Source organism: Pezoporus flaviventris, unplaced genomic scaffold, assembly GCF_033815535.1.
Source record: "Pezoporus flaviventris isolate CSIRO_AGI_PZ_B2104156 unplaced genomic scaffold, CSIRO_AGI_Pfla_v1 ptg000022l, whole genome shotgun sequence".
Lineage (NCBI taxonomy): Eukaryota > Metazoa > Chordata > Aves > Psittaciformes > Psittacidae > Pezoporus > Pezoporus flaviventris.
This window is the reverse complement of record NW_026892570.1, coordinates 2186618-2203934: the sequence shown is the minus strand read 5'-3', so window position 1 is coordinate 2203934 and position 17317 is coordinate 2186618. Positions and strand designations below refer to the sequence as shown.

The following is a 17317-nucleotide window of genomic DNA, read 5'->3' as shown; positions in this document are numbered from 1 at the left end:
CATTCTAGGTATGACAGTTACAAATGGCATGAGATGATATAGTCCCATTTTTGTGTAACAGAAATGGAAAAATAAAAATTCAGTGATTCTTGGATGCTAACTTACTGACTTGATTTAGAGTTCTTCCATTTTCTTTCCCCCTTTATGCTCAGATTTTCTATTGTATCATAGAATCATAGAATAGTTAGAGTTGGAAAGGACCTCAAGCTCATGAAGTTCCAACCCCCCCTGCCATGGGCAGGGACACCTCACACTAAACCATGTCACCCAAGGCTCTGTCCAACCTGGCCTTGAACACCACCAGGGATGGAGCATTTCAATTTAATTTTGATAATGTTTTGTTTTACCATTATGTCAACATGCTTATGCAGGTGACTATGACAGCTAATGTCTAATATCTTTCTTTCTTTTTTTTTTTTAAGGAAAATCAGAAACTTAAGAAAGATCTCATAGAAGCACAGACAAATATAGCTTTTCTACAGAGTGAATTAGATAGTTTGAAAACGGAGTATGCTGATCAGACTTTGAACACTGAGAGGTAAGGTACTTCTACATGATAATATTTTCACCAAGGGAAAAATATCTGTTGTTTGATGTAGTAGTTATTATGTATGCAGTTGGTAACTGTTATTTTGTAAATTTACCATCAATGAGAGGACACATTTGATAACTTGCAAAGTATGTCATGACTACTGTTCACTTTTCTTGTCAGGTTTCAGACAGAGAAAGTTCTGTTTATGATGCAAACTCTCAGAATCTTGCAGGGAAGCCCATTGATTTTACTGGGATTTCAGTTAGGATTCAAAGTTACCATCAGACAGTTTTTTCCTCCATTATTTGCACTCAGATGAATATCTGTGTGAATATTAGGGAGAATAGTTTTGGAAACCGCACACATCAGTCTCAGTTTTTTCTGAAGTGAATGGAAGCTGCTTCTAGGTACTAATTTAGAGGAGTGTAAATGACAGTTTCATTATGTGGCTATCTTCCAATAACAAAAAAGATATTTCAAGGGGAGAAGCGACAGTTCCTACAGCTATTTGATAGATTTTTTTATTTTTCATTCACAGTCTAATGGCAGAGATCAGTGAAGTTATCAAGTGATTTTTATGTATTTCAGGAAAAATATGAACAAAACCCCCTATATTCATGAATATTTTGAAATGGTATCTTTTCCCCACTGTATATTTATCACCTCTTATAAATGTTGACTGTTAAATTTTGTCATCTGCCAAAAGCAGTATTATAAAAGTAAAAAAATATATCCTGTAAAGTAAAAATTATTGGAGATATATATATTTTTTTTTTTCCTTCAGAGACCTAGAAATTATCCGAGAGTATACTGAAGACAGAGATAATTTGGAAAGGCAAATTGAAATACTTCAGTAAGTTCTTAGTGATTCATATTTTTTTTGACAAACTTTACATATGTCCCAACCTATTCGGGAGTACATATTTTTGTATGCAGAAACCTCAGAAAAAGTCTGAAATAAAAATACTAAAATGACCTCAATTTTCGTAGAAGGTACTGTGCTCAACTTTCATAGAAGGTACCATGCTGCTAACTCTACTGTGTTACTGAGCCACTAACTCTTCATTGTTTTTTCTTTCTTTTCCTAGCCTCACTGATTTTCATTTCTTCATGATAAGCTTAATCAGATTTGAATCTTTCCATGCTATATTACTTGGCTCCTATGTTTTATTGACTTTGCTGCTCCAGTAATTCCCTGTCTGATTATTATCTGGAAAGTACTAAGTGCATGCAGTTATACAAATGGTGCACGGACTTAGCTTTCAAGGAGGGTCACAATGAGTAGGTTTTCTTGTTATCTTTAGTTAAATGCTTTATCCTGAACATACTCTCTTTCAAGCAGCTGAATCACAGCAGTTCTTCGAGTCACCTCAGCAGTACCTAAAGCTTAGCAATTCTGTATTTCAGAAATGACTGTACCAGTCTACTACCCCATAGCTGTGTTCTCTGAGGCCATTCCTACAGTGTCTTTTTTCCCCTCAGCTGACCACAGACCACGGTGGAAGAAGAGAGACAGGGTTTTGTAGACTGTTACTGTAGGCTAAACTTCACAGTGCTTTTTTATGTAAAATCATTTGTTTGAGTGTAAAACACCCATTTTTAGCTCAACATTACTCTTCAATGTAAAGAAAAGCAAAAGGGTTCTTTTAGTTTTTTTTTTTAATTTTTCTTTGTGATAAATTACATAATGTTCTGTTTACCTTACTCTTGCAAGTTAAACTATATTTCCTTGTTAGAACAGCTAATAGAAAGCTACATGACAGCAATGATGGTTTAAGAAGTGCACTTGAAAACAGCTTCAGCAAGTACAACAGGTCATTGGTATGTATTTTTAATTCTATTATACTAGAATGTTTAAGAATTAACACACCGAATGCAGATTGGTCTGTACTTCAGTGGGTTCTCAGAAAAAAATAGTTTTATTCAGTGGATTCACTCTGAGAATACAATTGTGTAGTTGAATTTAGTTAGATTTTACTTACATTTTGTGAAATAATGGACTTTTGTTAGAACACAGCTACTTTCTGAGGTGCTTTGGAAAGCAGTGATTTTTTTAATGTGCTGACCAAATGTATCTGATGAGGTGAATAAAACATCAGTTTATCTTGCACTAAAGGTGTCCTGGGTTGAGCTGTAAGTTATTTTTCTTCTTCTTAGTATCTGGTGCCATGCTGTGTTTTGGCTTCAGTCTGAGAACAAAGCTGATAACACACCGATGTTTTCAGTTGTTGCTAAGTAGTGCTTACCCTGATCAAGGACTTTTCAGTGTCTCAAGCTCTGCCAGAGAGGAGGGACACAAAAAGCTGGGAGGAAGCAGAGACAGGACACCTGACCCAAACTAGCCAAAGAGTGATTCCATACCACAGCACAACATGCCTAGTATATAAACTGGGGGGAGTCACCTGGAAGGACAGATCACTGCTTGAGTTGGGCTGGGTATTGGTCAGTGGGTGGTGAGCAATTTTATTGTGCATCACTTGTGTTTATTGTTTTCCCCTTTTAGTTTTATATTCTCTCCCCATTTTATTTCCCTCATTATTACTATTAGTGGTAGTAGTAGTAGTTTTGTATTATACTTTAGGTATTGGAATATTCTTATTTCAACCTGTGGACTTTACATCTTTTCGATTCTCCTCTCCATCCTGCCAGGGGAGTGAGCGAGTGGCTGTGTGGTTCTGAGTTACTGGCTGGGCTTAAACCACAACAAAAGGGAGTATGTTTGTATTGTGTATATGGAAGTGCCCTACAATTGAAAACACACTTTTTCAGAAAACTGGTTTTTTTCAGTAGCAAGGTCTTAACCTAATTTAAACTTTTGTCCAGGCAAGTCACTGGGAAAATGGAATAGCAGGGACTGCTGATAATAAGGACCTCAGTCAGACCCTTTTTGGTCTATATGGGGACTATATGGGGACAACTGTATGGGGATCTGTTGCAATGGATGTAACTCTGAACCCTCCAAACCAGAGAAAGGAAGGCGTGAAAATGACAAAAAATGTACCATTTTGCAATATTGGGAAATCAAACTCCTGAAATAATAATTGGGCAGCCTTTACATCATCAGGAAAGCAGCTGTTTTAGAAGGATGGGGCTAGTATAATGGGCCCACAGAGACGGTACTGGACAGGAAGGAGGAAAATAGGGTCATTGCTTTATTTCAGATTACAATACCAGTGAACACCAGTGCCTTTTGCTGATACAGGCTACCAGAGGTTCACTGCAGATACAACAAAAGACACCATTTCCTTTCTGCTATGCGCTGAAATGTAAGGGGGGCAGATAACAGAGAATACAGAGGAAAATGTTTCCAGTGACTGAACATGTAAAGGAACAGCTGAATGTACGAAATATGCTGTCATGTTTGAGATCTGTCCTTCTCTCAACTACCTAACTCAAGAACTAGAAGGTACCTCTACTGAAACTAGCTCAGTTAGTGGCATTTGCCATTTCACTTTAGTAGTCAATATGCCTTTTTTTTTAAATATTACTTTTCAAAGTTTAGCATTTCAAAGTCTTCAGATGTAATCAATGAAATCATCCTCTTGGAATTTCAGTTGTCTTTTTTGGTTGGGTATGGCTATCACTTTCACTATTAAGGTAACAGTGTCGTCTAAAACGCTGTATGTAATGGGCCTTTTGACTCCTATATAAAAATTAAAAATCAATAATTGAATATATATGAAAATACACAGTAGTAATTTTGGTGATACACACTTTTTTATGAAATACCTAGATGCTTATACTGTGTTCATCAAACTTATTATGCATTTGCTATGTATCTGTCACAGCGATTAGCAAACACCTCACTGGGGAGTACCATTTCTAGAAGCAGTCCTAAATTTAATGGTGGACAGTCTCCTCTAAACTCACGGTACAACAGGTAAGCTAGGTTCACTTTTATTAATTTTAAAAAGGGTAGGGCTTCACTTGTTGTAGAAGAGCAAATGCTGCCTGATTCTAGTTTGATTCTCAGTCTCCCCTCTGTGTCTCCAAGAAACTATAAAAATCTACTGACAACCTCTAGCTTACTCAGTGTTTAGGAAATTAACATTTTTGGTCACATCCTCAGACTGTATGTCTGTTTTTTCCTTTTGTAACAATAATTATTATTACAAAGGTTTGTTGGCCTAATGTCCTTTTCTGTGAATATTTATTAGATATTTGCCAGATGGTGCAATGCTTGCACTGCCACAAAAGTAAGAAGTGCATACTAATTTAAAAGAAGGTTCGTGTGGTATGAATAAAACTTGATTCCCAACAGGTATGACTTAGTATCTAAAGACAGACAGATGTATGAATGTCCCAAACTATGTTCATTGTCAGTACTTTGTCTCCTGACATCAGATCAGCAGTAAGAGATATTGATTTGCATTCTTAACATGTTTTAGAGCAATTTACAGTAGTAGGTATATTTTCTTTTCTTCTTTTTTTTTTTTTTCTTTTTTAAACTTATCATACATCTTGGTCTAACCTGCTTTAAGCAGGTGTGAAATTCCCAGCATTGAATTCATGCTTCAGTGAAGTTAAAAATTGGCTACTAAAGACCTTTTATTCCAGGGAAAGCCTGACAAGCTTGTTTGTTGTAGCATGCACCCTTCTTCTGTATTTCAGTGATTTGGTAGAGGCTAGTAGGTGCATGAATACAAATAGCATGGATGCTGTGATATTCCACAGCAAATATCATTCTCATTGATGTGGTTATTTATTAGCTTGAAGGGATGTAAATTAGATGGTTCTGGATGTTGGTGCATGGGATGTTGGTGCCTCTGTCACCTCTATTTGGCCACTTGCAAGGAGGGATTATATCTGAGTCAGTAACAGCTTCATAATTAGGTGATTTTCCCCCACTGTATTTTGTGGTGTGCCATTGCTCTGGGAGCTTCCAACCCCTCTTGCAGCAAACTGTCTTTACAAGGATTGATGCTGACCTGGCCTGTTCTAGTAGTTTAGTGCTTCACATCCATTCCCAAACTGGTCCTGTCTTCTATGCTGTGACTTGGAAACCTTTTCTACCTGACTTTAATTTGTGCCTGTCCCTGTCTTGTTGCAGGAGCAGGATAATGACTGTAGCAGTAGTAAACCTTTTTGAAAGATTGACCACTTTAAGAATGACTCTATTAATCTTTTTTTTCTCTAGATTCATTTACACAGATAAAAAACTAGTTTTATTTTCTATAAGCCATAACTACTGTCATTGCTGCATCCATTTAAGTATTTCTATATATATATTACAGCATCCAGAAAGGGAAGGGAAAAAAAAGAAAAAAGTAAAGGAAAGGTCTTTGAAGGAAGGGTGAGGGAAAAGAAAGGACTTCTGTGTAAAACCTGAAGTTTTGTGTAGCCTAAAACTATAATAAAACATGTTTCAGTGACTTCTTCCACCATTACTCCTCTCCTGAACTTGGCTATCTCCTTTTCTGTGTTTCTAACTGTTACTTACTGGCCTGTGTGCTTCTGTGAGCAAATGCATTCATTTGAATTAGATATAGTACATCAAGGTCATTTTATGTGCCTTAGAATAAGCCAAAAGTAGCTAAACCATCAGCAGTCATATTCTGCCTAAGATGTCTTCATTGTATGTAATTTTTCTGAATATTTTTTCTTTTTTTTTTGTGTGTGTGTGTGTATGAATAAATAGACTTTCTTACAGAGACCCAGTAAATCATCATCAATAACATAGATTATGTAATTTAATCTGAGCATATTTAGGATTGAAAAATAAATTACTTAGCATGGCAAAAATGGCATTAACGTACACCTTAAACTGTATATTAGGATTTCTAAGGATTTCTAAGTATTGACTATTCCAGAATGGCGTAGTTTTTGTTAGAAAAAACAGTTGTGAATAATTGTCCCTCCCCCCAATATTTTTTATTAGATCATCTCCTTCTTGTGTGGATGAAGATTATGATTCTTTAGCCCTTTGTGATCCTATGCAAAGGATTAACTGTGAAGTTGACAGTTTACCTGAGAGCTGTTTTGACAGTGGTTTGTCTACCTTGAGAGATTCAAATGAGTATGATTCAGAAGTGGAATACAGGCATCAAAGGACTTTTCCAAGGTCACAGTGTATGCAAGAAAGCTTTGGTGGTGATGCTTCTGATACAGATGTAAGTGCCAGACTTACTCCTTCTCTGAAGAAGACCCTTGATGGAGACAAAATTAGTTTCCTGGTTTTTGAAATGGATATTTCCTCAAAGGCCAGTTAATATTGTATTTGTATGCATTCAGATAAGATTAATGACTTTTTTTTTGAGAATGTATAGTTATTCGTCTTTAAAATAAAATGTTCTTTTTGACATATTTGATAGATGTTTGAAGTAATAACTTCATTTTTGAAGTACATGTGTTTTTTGAGCATTGTCAAACAGCATGCAGACAGGAGTTCATTTTCTAATGGTAGGAAAGCAAATACTGTAGCAGTTAAATAGGTTTCTGTTCACTTTTTCTTACTATGTTGTGGCATTGAATGAAAAAACATTTATGAGAAAAAGAATACTGTTAGTGCATACATTGACTTACATTAAGTCTCAGAGAATTTAGAAATGTAAGAATGTGTATTGTGTCCATTTTATTGTTAGTAAAATGGGGGGCTTTGCTGATGACTGTGTAGCAAGGCTAGCATCAAGCACAGCAGAACACAGGGTTTTATACAGCAGATCCTTTGCTGTGCATTTAGTAGAGACATTTAGTCTGTTGCAGTTGAAAAATGCTATGAATAGTGGTGATTACAGCTGTGCTGTATTTAATTTAGTTTGAGCTATTACTCTCTATCCTGTTGTTGTAGGATAGAGAGTAATGCCCTGTAGGAAAATATTTTTGTAAAATAAGTTTTGAAATAAAGTATTTGTTTATTGTAATCATTTTTTTAAGCTGAATTTTCCATGTGGAAATTAGATTTCTATCTGAATACTGTACTGAAAGCATGTACACCAAACAGCAAACACATTTAAGGACGAAATGTAGGCTGTAATGAAGAACAAGTGTAAATAAGAACAAAATAATCACAGTTTTTCAACTAAAATTTGGTCATTTATCTCTGTTTAATCCAAACTGCAAGAACAAATGTTTTAAGCAGTCTTAGCTGTACCATTCAAAAAAAAAGTATTTTTCTTACTGGAGCTAACACACTAGCTTGTATTTTCAGGTTCCAGAGATCAGGGATGAAGATGCATACAGTCCTGATAACAGCAGTGTGGTATTAGACTGGAAGACCTCACGACCAGTAAGTCGGAGCAGTTCAGTTGTGTCAACAAGGAGATACATATCTGCTCTCACCCCTCAGGTAACCAGTTCTTTAGGAAAAAAAAGAAGTGTTTGATGTGGAAAATATGAGTTGAAACAGAGGGGTTCTTTTTATTTTCAGTCAGATGCAACCGAATGTGCTCTGAAATACCCCAGTTCAGAGAAAGCTTACAAGATTGTTCTTGCTGGAGATGCAGCAGTGGGAAAATCCAGTTTCCTTACAAGACTTTGCAAGAATGAATTTCGAGGCAACACAAGTGCAACCCTGGGTATAGTTGTTCTTAAAATTCTAAAGTTAATTTCATTGCTGTTCTGTGGAAGTGGGTAAAAAGATTACCCTCTGTGGTTGCTTGCCAGAGTTTCCTGAATATACACATGTAATTTCTTAGGATGTGAGATCTAATTGAGTGCTAAAGATTAGAAGTGCCTCACTGCTGGCTGGAGTAGATAATAGGTAATTGCTGTAATTTTGTTTCTCTTTGCAAAGTACAAAGCCTGTTCCTGAACAACATCAAGCACTAGAAAAGGGAGTTTGAGTGTAATGGACTTAGAATGTCTGTATGATCATTTTCACATTTTTCATTACTTTCTTGTCCTCAGCTCTTTCCTCTTTCCTTAGTATTTCATACTACCATTTAATGTCTTTTATAGTATTTTTTTGTGTGTGTGTGTTTCTTCAAAGTGTTATTGAAGCTTTTGTTTAAATGCAGCTGAAGGGATTTCTGACTTGTGTGTATTATAATAGCTGTCAGCTGACTAACTTTTTTACTGATTCCAAATACTTAATTTTTGTCCTCTAATTAAATCATAATTATATATTTGTTTTATTGCCTGTGAGTCAGGATTTTTGTTTTAATTTATCTTTCTTCTTCTTGGCATTTGAAATAGTCTGTTTATAAAACATTTTCTCTTCTTCCATAAAACTGCTTAGAGAAATAGAGATGTTCTTGTTTGCTGGTCATAATGACACATTTGTATTAATGTTTCTGGGAAAATATGTGGTAAAATATTTCTGTAAATGTTTTTCTAAAGATAAATACGTTCAGGGGATTATTGCAGTTCAAGGCTATGTTCATGACTGAAATCTCATAATCTATTAAAAGAGATGAATTTTGAAATAACTTGTATATGGCACATAACTTGACATTTTCTGTGGGGTTTTTAAGGTTACTGATGTTTTTTTTGTTTGTCTATACACGTTCTTTTCAGGTGTGGATTTTCAAATGAAAAGACTAATTGTTGATGGAGAACCTACAGTGCTACAACTGTGGGACACAGCTGGGCAGGAGAGGTTAGTGATTCTTTGCACTTGCATAATTTCAGTTGTTTTGTTTCTAAAAGATGTTTGTCTTTTTCCACCTAGGTAAAAACAAATACACACTAAATATTAAATGACCCTACAGTAAGTCATTTTGGCCATATGCAAGTGTGTATACCAGATGTGATTTTGCTCTGCTGAGACCTGTGACAGGTGGAACATTTATTTGTTAGCCATGGTGATGCCTTAGGTAATCTCTTCTGTCTGCAGGGAGAAATAGTTGAGGTTCACCACAGCATTAATTAATTAAACCCATGTGCCCCTCTCTTGCAATACAAAAAGATGGAGTAAATGTACATTGTGTCTTCCCTCTTTGTCCTCACAGACCTGTATTACTGCACAGGCTTTATCTTAAGAGATTCCCTTTCCTTCACCATCCTCTCCTTTCCTTGAAAGTCCCGATCCTGATTTGCATTGCATTAAGGGTATGAAAACTTCTTCTGGAAGACTTTAAAAAGACTTACAGTGAAATTATACAGTTTGATGAATGTATACCCAAGGTCCTTCAAATTATTGTGTAGAATTTCCTCAAAATCCTATGACAAATTTACTTGAGAGCCATTACTTCTTTACTAATAGCTTTTGGGCTTGTTAAGAGGTTAATCTAACACCTTGGAAGTCAGTTTAATCTGTTTATTGACCAAGATTTGTATTGGTCTGTCTGAGGGTTTTTTTGCCTGTAGGAGTAATTATGTGAAGTAGGTAGTCAGAGGCTCAACTGTTCTCCTCCCACAGAATAAATTGATGAAGAATATTTTAAAATATATTCTAAATACCTAGTTGCTGTCCTTGGTTGTTAAGTTGATTGTGTTACGATAGTGGCTGAGATGACTGTCACTGATGAATTAATTCCAAATTACTGGTTTCATAGGTTTTCAAATGTAGCAGAATAACCCACTCAATTTCTAAAGTTGTATGTAAGTGAAAAAGCCTTGTTACCTAATCAAAATTCCACTGTAAAGCAGATTATATTTTATAGATATAAGGTAGACTACATTTTTGTTTTCATACAAAAAATTATGATTGATGTTTAGGAAAGGATTCTATGGGTCCTTATGGCAGATTTATAGGCCTACAGGAGCACTTTTCAAGATCTACTTACAAAAGAAGTTATGAGAAAACTCATCTTGTAGTGTGGAGGGAATCCTCCTCAGTAGTGTAATAAAGAAATGTGGTGTTCTTAATAACGTTGAATTGAATTAGTTTTTGATGATGTGGCCTTATGCAGATTTTGTTTTTTCTGAAAGATTCCGAAGTATTGCTAAGTCATACTTCAGAAGAGCAGATGGTGTCTTACTACTATATGATGTAACTTGTGAAAAAAGCTTTCTTAATGTGAGAGAATGGGTGGATATGATTGAGGTAAGAACCTTAAGTATGTGCAAGTTACAAGCTATGTTTCACTGCATTTTTATCTTTATTATTTATAAAATTTGAGTATCTGGATGTTGGATTTAGCCAGACTGCAAACACGCATAGACATAAAAGCTACATGGGAGTCCTAAATGTGTCCAGACATATTCAGTTAGTGCTAAAACTGATACATGTTTTTGTATAAAAAGGTGTCATGTAATCACACTCTTCCCATTCAGTTCCTTTTGAAATCAATATGACAGCCCGCTTCAGATACTCTCTTGTGGATGGCTGGAGTATTCCTTGGAGTCTTTGCATTTTAAACCAATGTGGTAGATTCTGTAAATTAGCTATAGTTCAAGTGAAATTTTGAGTATTTCTTTCTACTATTACTTCTTGTTTGTTTATTTGAATACAAATTTGCATGTAACATAGAGCATTTTTCTCTCATACCAGAAGCATTTAAGAAGAGTGAAAGAATTAAGCAAGATCTTTAATTCGTCTTCTGAAAGGCATTTCTTTTAATCATACTGCAGGAGTTTGACACTTTCCCCATAGTAATTTTGTTAATACAGCATTTGGGTATTGTAACCATTTCCATTAGGATAACTTAACATACAAAATGTCTTGTTGGGAAGCCCATCTTTGCAGGCTGATGTTAAATATGAATTAGCTCATGATTCTCAGCATTACTCTCATTATCTGTCATTTTTTGTGATAGTGAGGAAAATTATTTTTGTGGGAAGAAAATCAATATGACATGATGATGCCAGTTACTTTTTTTGTTTTCTGAGTGTTCTAGCAATAAGGAAATAAAATCCTTTTACAGGATGCAACTCATGAGAATATTCCAATTATGATGGTGGGTAACAAAGCGGATCTCCGTCAAACTGTTACAGAACAAGGACAAAAATGTGTTTCTGTAAATTATGGAGAAAAGCTGGCCATGGTAAGGTCCAAGTCTACCTCTTTAATATAAAATGGTCTTCAAAACTTGAATCTGAGAACCATCTGAGAAACTAGTAAACAGAAGTAATTTTCTGCTTGTTTGTTCAAATGGAGTAATTAGGATTCATAGATATTTTTCATGAAAACTATCCTATTTGTTCACTGGGCTAAATCTCAGCTCAGTTTTCACTGAGCTGCACTTAATTTTTGCCTGGGATAGTTTTCTCAACCTTTATGGTGAAAAGTAGATGGACTAGGAGACTGATGTTTGCTGCTGCCAAAGAGAAATCACCAGTGCAAATACAAAGCACACTAGTGAGCATACAAGGCTTTCACCTAGCTCGTGTCTGTCCAGCTTTTGAGAGGAATATTTTCATCTTCAAGAGACTGTCTGGTATTCCTGTGATGTCTGCAGAAAGAAATAAGGAACTCTCTGCTATAAATAGAAGTCTGGACAAGTTTTGTGCATGTATTTATGTGGGGGATAAGGGATGCGGATATCACCTATTTTGCAGAAAAAAATATAGAAGTTTTAATGTCTTGAATTTCTGAGTGGTTGAGCAATTGATTGATTATACAAAGGCAAGTGTCATGTCTGAATGATATTTCTGGTTAACTTAGAATACCACATACTGTAGTTTATAGGTAGCTAACAAGCTGGATTCAGTAACCTGTTTTAGCAACTCTCTTCCTATTTTGCAGTCTTGTGGACAAGATTTAATTTGGACATTATTCCTATGATGTGTTTTTTATTCAGTTTGTTAATTCAGAATATACTGAATATAAAAAAAATACAATTAGAAAGTAATTACTGGTTTTTTCACAGTACTAATGTGAACATATTGGAGAATGAAGAGTGAGATAAAAGTCCTGTTCATTTAAATGTATGTCATCTTTCTTTGTGTGTTGTTGAGGAAACTGTTTGTAATTGAATATATATATTCACATGGAAACCATTTCAGATTAGTTAGTTCAACGTTTATTTTTACTTACAGACTTATAATGCACTATTCTGTGAAACAAGTGCTAAAGATGGATCTAATGTTGTAGAAGCAGTTCTTCATCTTGCTCGGTAAGTAGCTATATTTCTATTTTTGAATAAAAAAATCTTGAGTATATTTAATGAAATGGACGTGATATGTGAATACACATACAAAGATTCTTTGTATTTTTTTATATTTTTCTTTGTATTCTTTTTATTGTGAACTCTACATTTGTGTATTATTATCAAATTACACATCATGCACATTGCACATGTACATCCAAAATTGTACCTGTACCAACATAAAATTCAACAAACAGAATTTAAAAATTAATAACATATTTAATCTTTATAGGTAACTACAAGGTAGGATTTTTTCTCAGTTTAATCAAGTAACATTTCTGCTTGCAAATGTTACAAAGATGTCTTGATAATTAATATTTAAATTACAGCTCAATTAAGGAGCTCACAGTTTTAAAACCTAGTGAATTTACTTTCTTAATTCTTTCCTAAATTAAGTACGTATAATTATGTATAATTAATTCATAATTCTTTCACATATATACTCAGTTTTATTACTGACCATTCTAATCCCATGTATATTCTTTGATATCCCTTTCTCTAAATTATGTAAAAGATAGCATTTGTGATCCATTTAGCAACCAGGTATTTCTGTGATAATGTGTGAGCCAAACATTACACTTCTACTACCTTTTCAAACAAGTCTTGATTATAATATAATTTATTTGTCTGTCAATGTCAGTGCGAATTTAGTGGCCAATTTGTTAAAAGTCATGTTACAAAGAACCTGGCCGTGAATGCAGCTGTGGATTAAAAGATTAGAGAACATATATAGGACAGTTCTATAACATTAATCATAGCTGGAAAAGTATCTCTAATGTTTAAACATGATACCTTTGTTTAACTGTTTCAAGGATAAAAAAATGTTTTGCCACTTGGCACCTCTCTCTTCAGGATCTCAAAAATAAAAATTTTCTTCATAAAGCACATTGATGCTCATATTGTTTAGACATTACCCAGAACTTTGGTCTGGAATGATGGTCTGCAATTTCTTAAGTACTCGGAATCTGTATTCTTTGAAAGAAGCACATCATTTTGAAATTAACATTTCATTACCATTATGCTGAATAATACAGTGTTCTTAGAGCTACTTTATGAATTTATTCTACTAATATAAGGAGAGTTATTTTGCATCAGAAATTACTATATTTCTAGCACTAGCTATGATTTGTATAGAAATACTGCTATGATTCCCAAGGAGACATGTTGATTCTGTGCACTAAACCCCAGCGTTTTGACGATGCAATCGATGATGTTGAGCTCTGTAATATATACTGGGGGAAACAGAACAGTGAGCATGAATGAAAATGTATTAATTGAATGCATTTTTTTGGTTTTGGGGTTTCTTTACAGTGAAGTGCGAAAACGAAGTGGTAATCAAGATGATACGAAGTCAGTAACCAGCCTGGCTGTGACACCTGTCAAAAAATTAGCGCTCAAGAAAAACTGTTGCAATGTTTAACTGATAGATGCTTTTCCTGACCTAAATAACTTGTATGCTAAAAAAACAAAAAAAAAGTTAATGAAGGATTTCAATAATGTATTCTTTTTATTGTGGACTATCCATTTGTGTATTTAGAAATTGTACGTCATGTTAAAAATCCAGACTCTTCTGTCCATTCGTATCTGTGCACTTGCTTTGTCCCATAGGCTTTGGTTTCACTTTTTTTAAGTAGCGTAAGTCAAATCAATGCTATGGTTGTCACTGCATATAATATTGTAATGTATTTTATCATCTTTACCTGCTTATTTCTCTAAGGGCTCAAGATTTCTTATGCACAGAATATTGTAATATCATATATCACAGGAAAAGAAAAATATTACACCTTCAATTTTTTTAATCTTTTTGTTCGTGCCTGCTTATGTAGTTTTTTGGATGTCTTAAGTTATATGCTGATGAAACCTTTCCCAGGAAAACCGCAAAACATCGAAAGTTTGTCTAGATCCAGGTAAGCCCTAAGTTCAGGGCACGAAGCAGAATGGTCTCTGTCAGGTTGAGACAGTGGCAAGCGCATGGGGTTCTGGTGAAATTTTGCAAAATCTAGTGAGTTAGAATTTATTTAATTTGGGAGGTGGGGTTTGATTCAGAACTGAGAAGTAGACTTCACATCTGATCCTACACAGCTCAGAAGTGAAAGGAACATTTGCATGGTCTATTACCATTCAAAATTCCAGAGAGACTATTATACTTGTGATATGTAGGATTACCGAGATGAATTAATTATCCAACACCTGCCTGTTTGTTTAGATTAGATCATTATTAGTATTACAGAGAGATGCGGGTTGTAATTTTTCCCTTGTTTGTCCTATCTTCCATTCAGACCCTAATTGAGAAATCATAGTAGTACAGAGGAGTCTCTTTTAGTGGATATTCTTGATGCATTTTTTTAAGTGTTAAACTTGCAGGTGAAAGAATTGCTGCACATGCACAGAGATCTGTTTAAAATCTTCATTAAGAGAAATACCTGAAATGAACAGCGACCACTTACCTTAATTAGAACTCTTTTTTTCTGATTTAAGGAAAACTCTGAGAAACTCACGAGTGGGTGGTAGCTTTAGGTCTCAGTAGCTCTAAAAGCCAAGTTATTATTGCTTATAACAGTTCCCAACAATCCTGTAGTGTAGTAAAAATTGTAGGTCTCTCTGTAGTTAACAATCATGATCCAGTTCGTCTCATCTTTCACAAATTTTTGTTGGACTGGGAAAGGGCTCCTTCAGAGCCAGTAAGTTGTTTCTGTTTTTATTGTGTATATTAATAAAACATCTCCAAGCTGACACCTAGCTTGGGAAATAAACTTTGGATAAAGTTTTATGGAGTGATTGAAAACCCATATGACAAGCAGCTGTTACTGCATTTTATCAGCACTATAGCTGAATGGTGTATAGCCTGTGCTGCATTACCAGTTTTATAAAATGTGGAGTTCTCAGAAACAGGATGGTTCAGAATTAAAAAAAAACAAAACAAACCAACCGAACAGTTTTAAAGTAGGAGGAGCAGTGTAATTAGGCATCCTTTCAAACCTCTAAATCAGAGCAGTTAATCCTCAGGTAACAAGCTGAAAGATTGTTCTTAACAAGACAGAGAAATCTAATGACAAAAGGAATAAGGCATTTTATTTCACTGTATTGTACTTCAACCCTAGAAGAGAAAACATGTTTGTTTTCCTTTTTGTATTACTAAGGTAATTCCTTATTACTAAGGAAATCTTTACACACTACCTTCTTCCATGCAGGAGACTTTAGGATTGTAGCATCCTCCCACCCAGCAGTACAAGATGCCTCACTGTAATCCTGAGAGTTACTTAGAGCAGGTGGCAGAGATTGAAGGAGACACAGGTGTATCAGGAATATGCCTGGTCATGTATCTGTTGTTTACTTTTGTTGATTTGTTTTGTTGTTTACCTTGTATTATTTAAGCAACAAAATTACAGCCGTAATTAGCTTCTCTGAGGAGAAAAACACACTTCACTGAGTGCATTGATAAGGGCCTTTTCTGTGGGTTGTTTTTTTGTTGGTTTTTTTTTGTGTGTAAAAGCTTCTCTCTCTGTTCACAGGAGTGAAATGGGAGTAGAATTCATGTAAGCTTTATTTGCAGGTAGTTTTTCATGCAGTAGTAGAGTGGGAGATGATCCAGCACTTCGTTTCTGAAGGGTAAGCTTACACGTAGGCATTTGCATTTTTTCAGAGAAAAAAAGAAGGAAAAGATCGTGATTATAAGCTGTTATCTGCATTCCGAAATATTGCTTCTTCATCATTAACTTTGATTAACTTGTGGAGTTTAGACTAAGGCTCAGCATTCTATGTGTGTCCCCTGAACCACAGCTCTGTGGTCTTAGCCTGTAGTAGATGAGGTGAAATATATGAGTCTAAACCTTGTTGACACACCTGCATGAGTAAAACATTTTGGCTGAATTCACAAAATCATGTAAAGTTGTTAGAAGGATTTCTGGAATCCCAGAAGGATTTCTGGGTTCAGTGCACCCAGGCACTGTTGCCAGCCTTAGATCAGGTTAGTTGTTGGATCGGCTGGCCAGGCTGTGAAAATCCCGAAAGACTACCACCATTCTTGCAGCCTGTTCCCATGCTTGCACTCCACTTCTGCATAAAAATTTCTCCCCATGTCCAATTTTGGTTTCCCAAGTGGCCACAAATTTGTAGCCATTTCCCCTCATATCTTCTCCTGCTACCATGAAGGGTTTGGCTGTGATCTTTGGTGAGTCCCCTTTCAGTATTTGTAGGGTGTTAGATCCTACTTGGCCTTGTCTTCACCAGCATAGTGATGCTGTGAGGTACCTCTTGCAGATGTTGCTAGGGGTATCTAGAATTGGCACATCCCAACATCCCAGAATTGGCAGCGTGTGTGTGTGTGCAGTAATTCAGTTTCATACCTAAGGTTCTTACCATATAGAGAGTGCCATGTGAATGTCCATGCATGTAGAGAGCCTGGTTGAAGGATGTGAGTTCAGGGACCTGTCATCACACCTGTTTTTTCTCTCTCTGGAGGATTTGGCCATTGCTATTTTGGGTACTTTCTAAATTTATTTTAATGACCAAAATCTCTTTTATGTTATTTGGCCAAATTATATAAACTGAATCTCCCTTTTTTAAGCTCTCTAGTTTTCGTGTGTTATGTAAAGCAATTTTATTCTGAAACAGTGTTGTTTTTTATAAATAAGATTCAAGGCTGGAAACTGCTAACAGAGTTTTGCATTTGTGAAGTTTTATGGTCAGTGTCTTAATTACTACAAAAGCACTACCAAATGGGGATATAGTTATAGGTGTGTTGGAACTGGTTTTAGAAATCCTATGATGATCAGTTCCATTAAGTCTGAATATTCACATAATACTGTGTAGAATT

At 35.3% G+C, this 17317-nt stretch overlaps 1 protein-coding gene across 1 annotated transcript in view; it reads left to right on the top strand.

Annotated features, from left to right (window-relative positions):
• The window catches only part of RASEF (RAS and EF-hand domain containing), a 41769-nt gene extending 25780 nt beyond the window's left edge, over positions 1 to 15989 (top strand). Inside the window, exons 6-17 of the mRNA XM_061456254.1 lie at positions 423 to 538; positions 1317 to 1385; positions 2269 to 2353; positions 4321 to 4412; positions 6411 to 6642; positions 7680 to 7817; positions 7899 to 8046; positions 8987 to 9068; positions 10343 to 10457; positions 11278 to 11397; positions 12392 to 12468; positions 13813 to 15989. Of these exons, the coding sequence (XP_061312238.1) occupies positions 423 to 538; positions 1317 to 1385; positions 2269 to 2353; positions 4321 to 4412; positions 6411 to 6642; positions 7680 to 7817; positions 7899 to 8046; positions 8987 to 9068; positions 10343 to 10457; positions 11278 to 11397; positions 12392 to 12468; positions 13813 to 13921 (1383 nt within the window). The 3' untranslated portion in view covers positions 13922 to 15989. The remainder of the gene's footprint in view (positions 1 to 422; positions 539 to 1316; positions 1386 to 2268; positions 2354 to 4320; positions 4413 to 6410; positions 6643 to 7679; positions 7818 to 7898; positions 8047 to 8986; positions 9069 to 10342; positions 10458 to 11277; positions 11398 to 12391; positions 12469 to 13812) is intronic.
• Positions 15990 to 17317: the final 1328 nt, after the last annotated feature.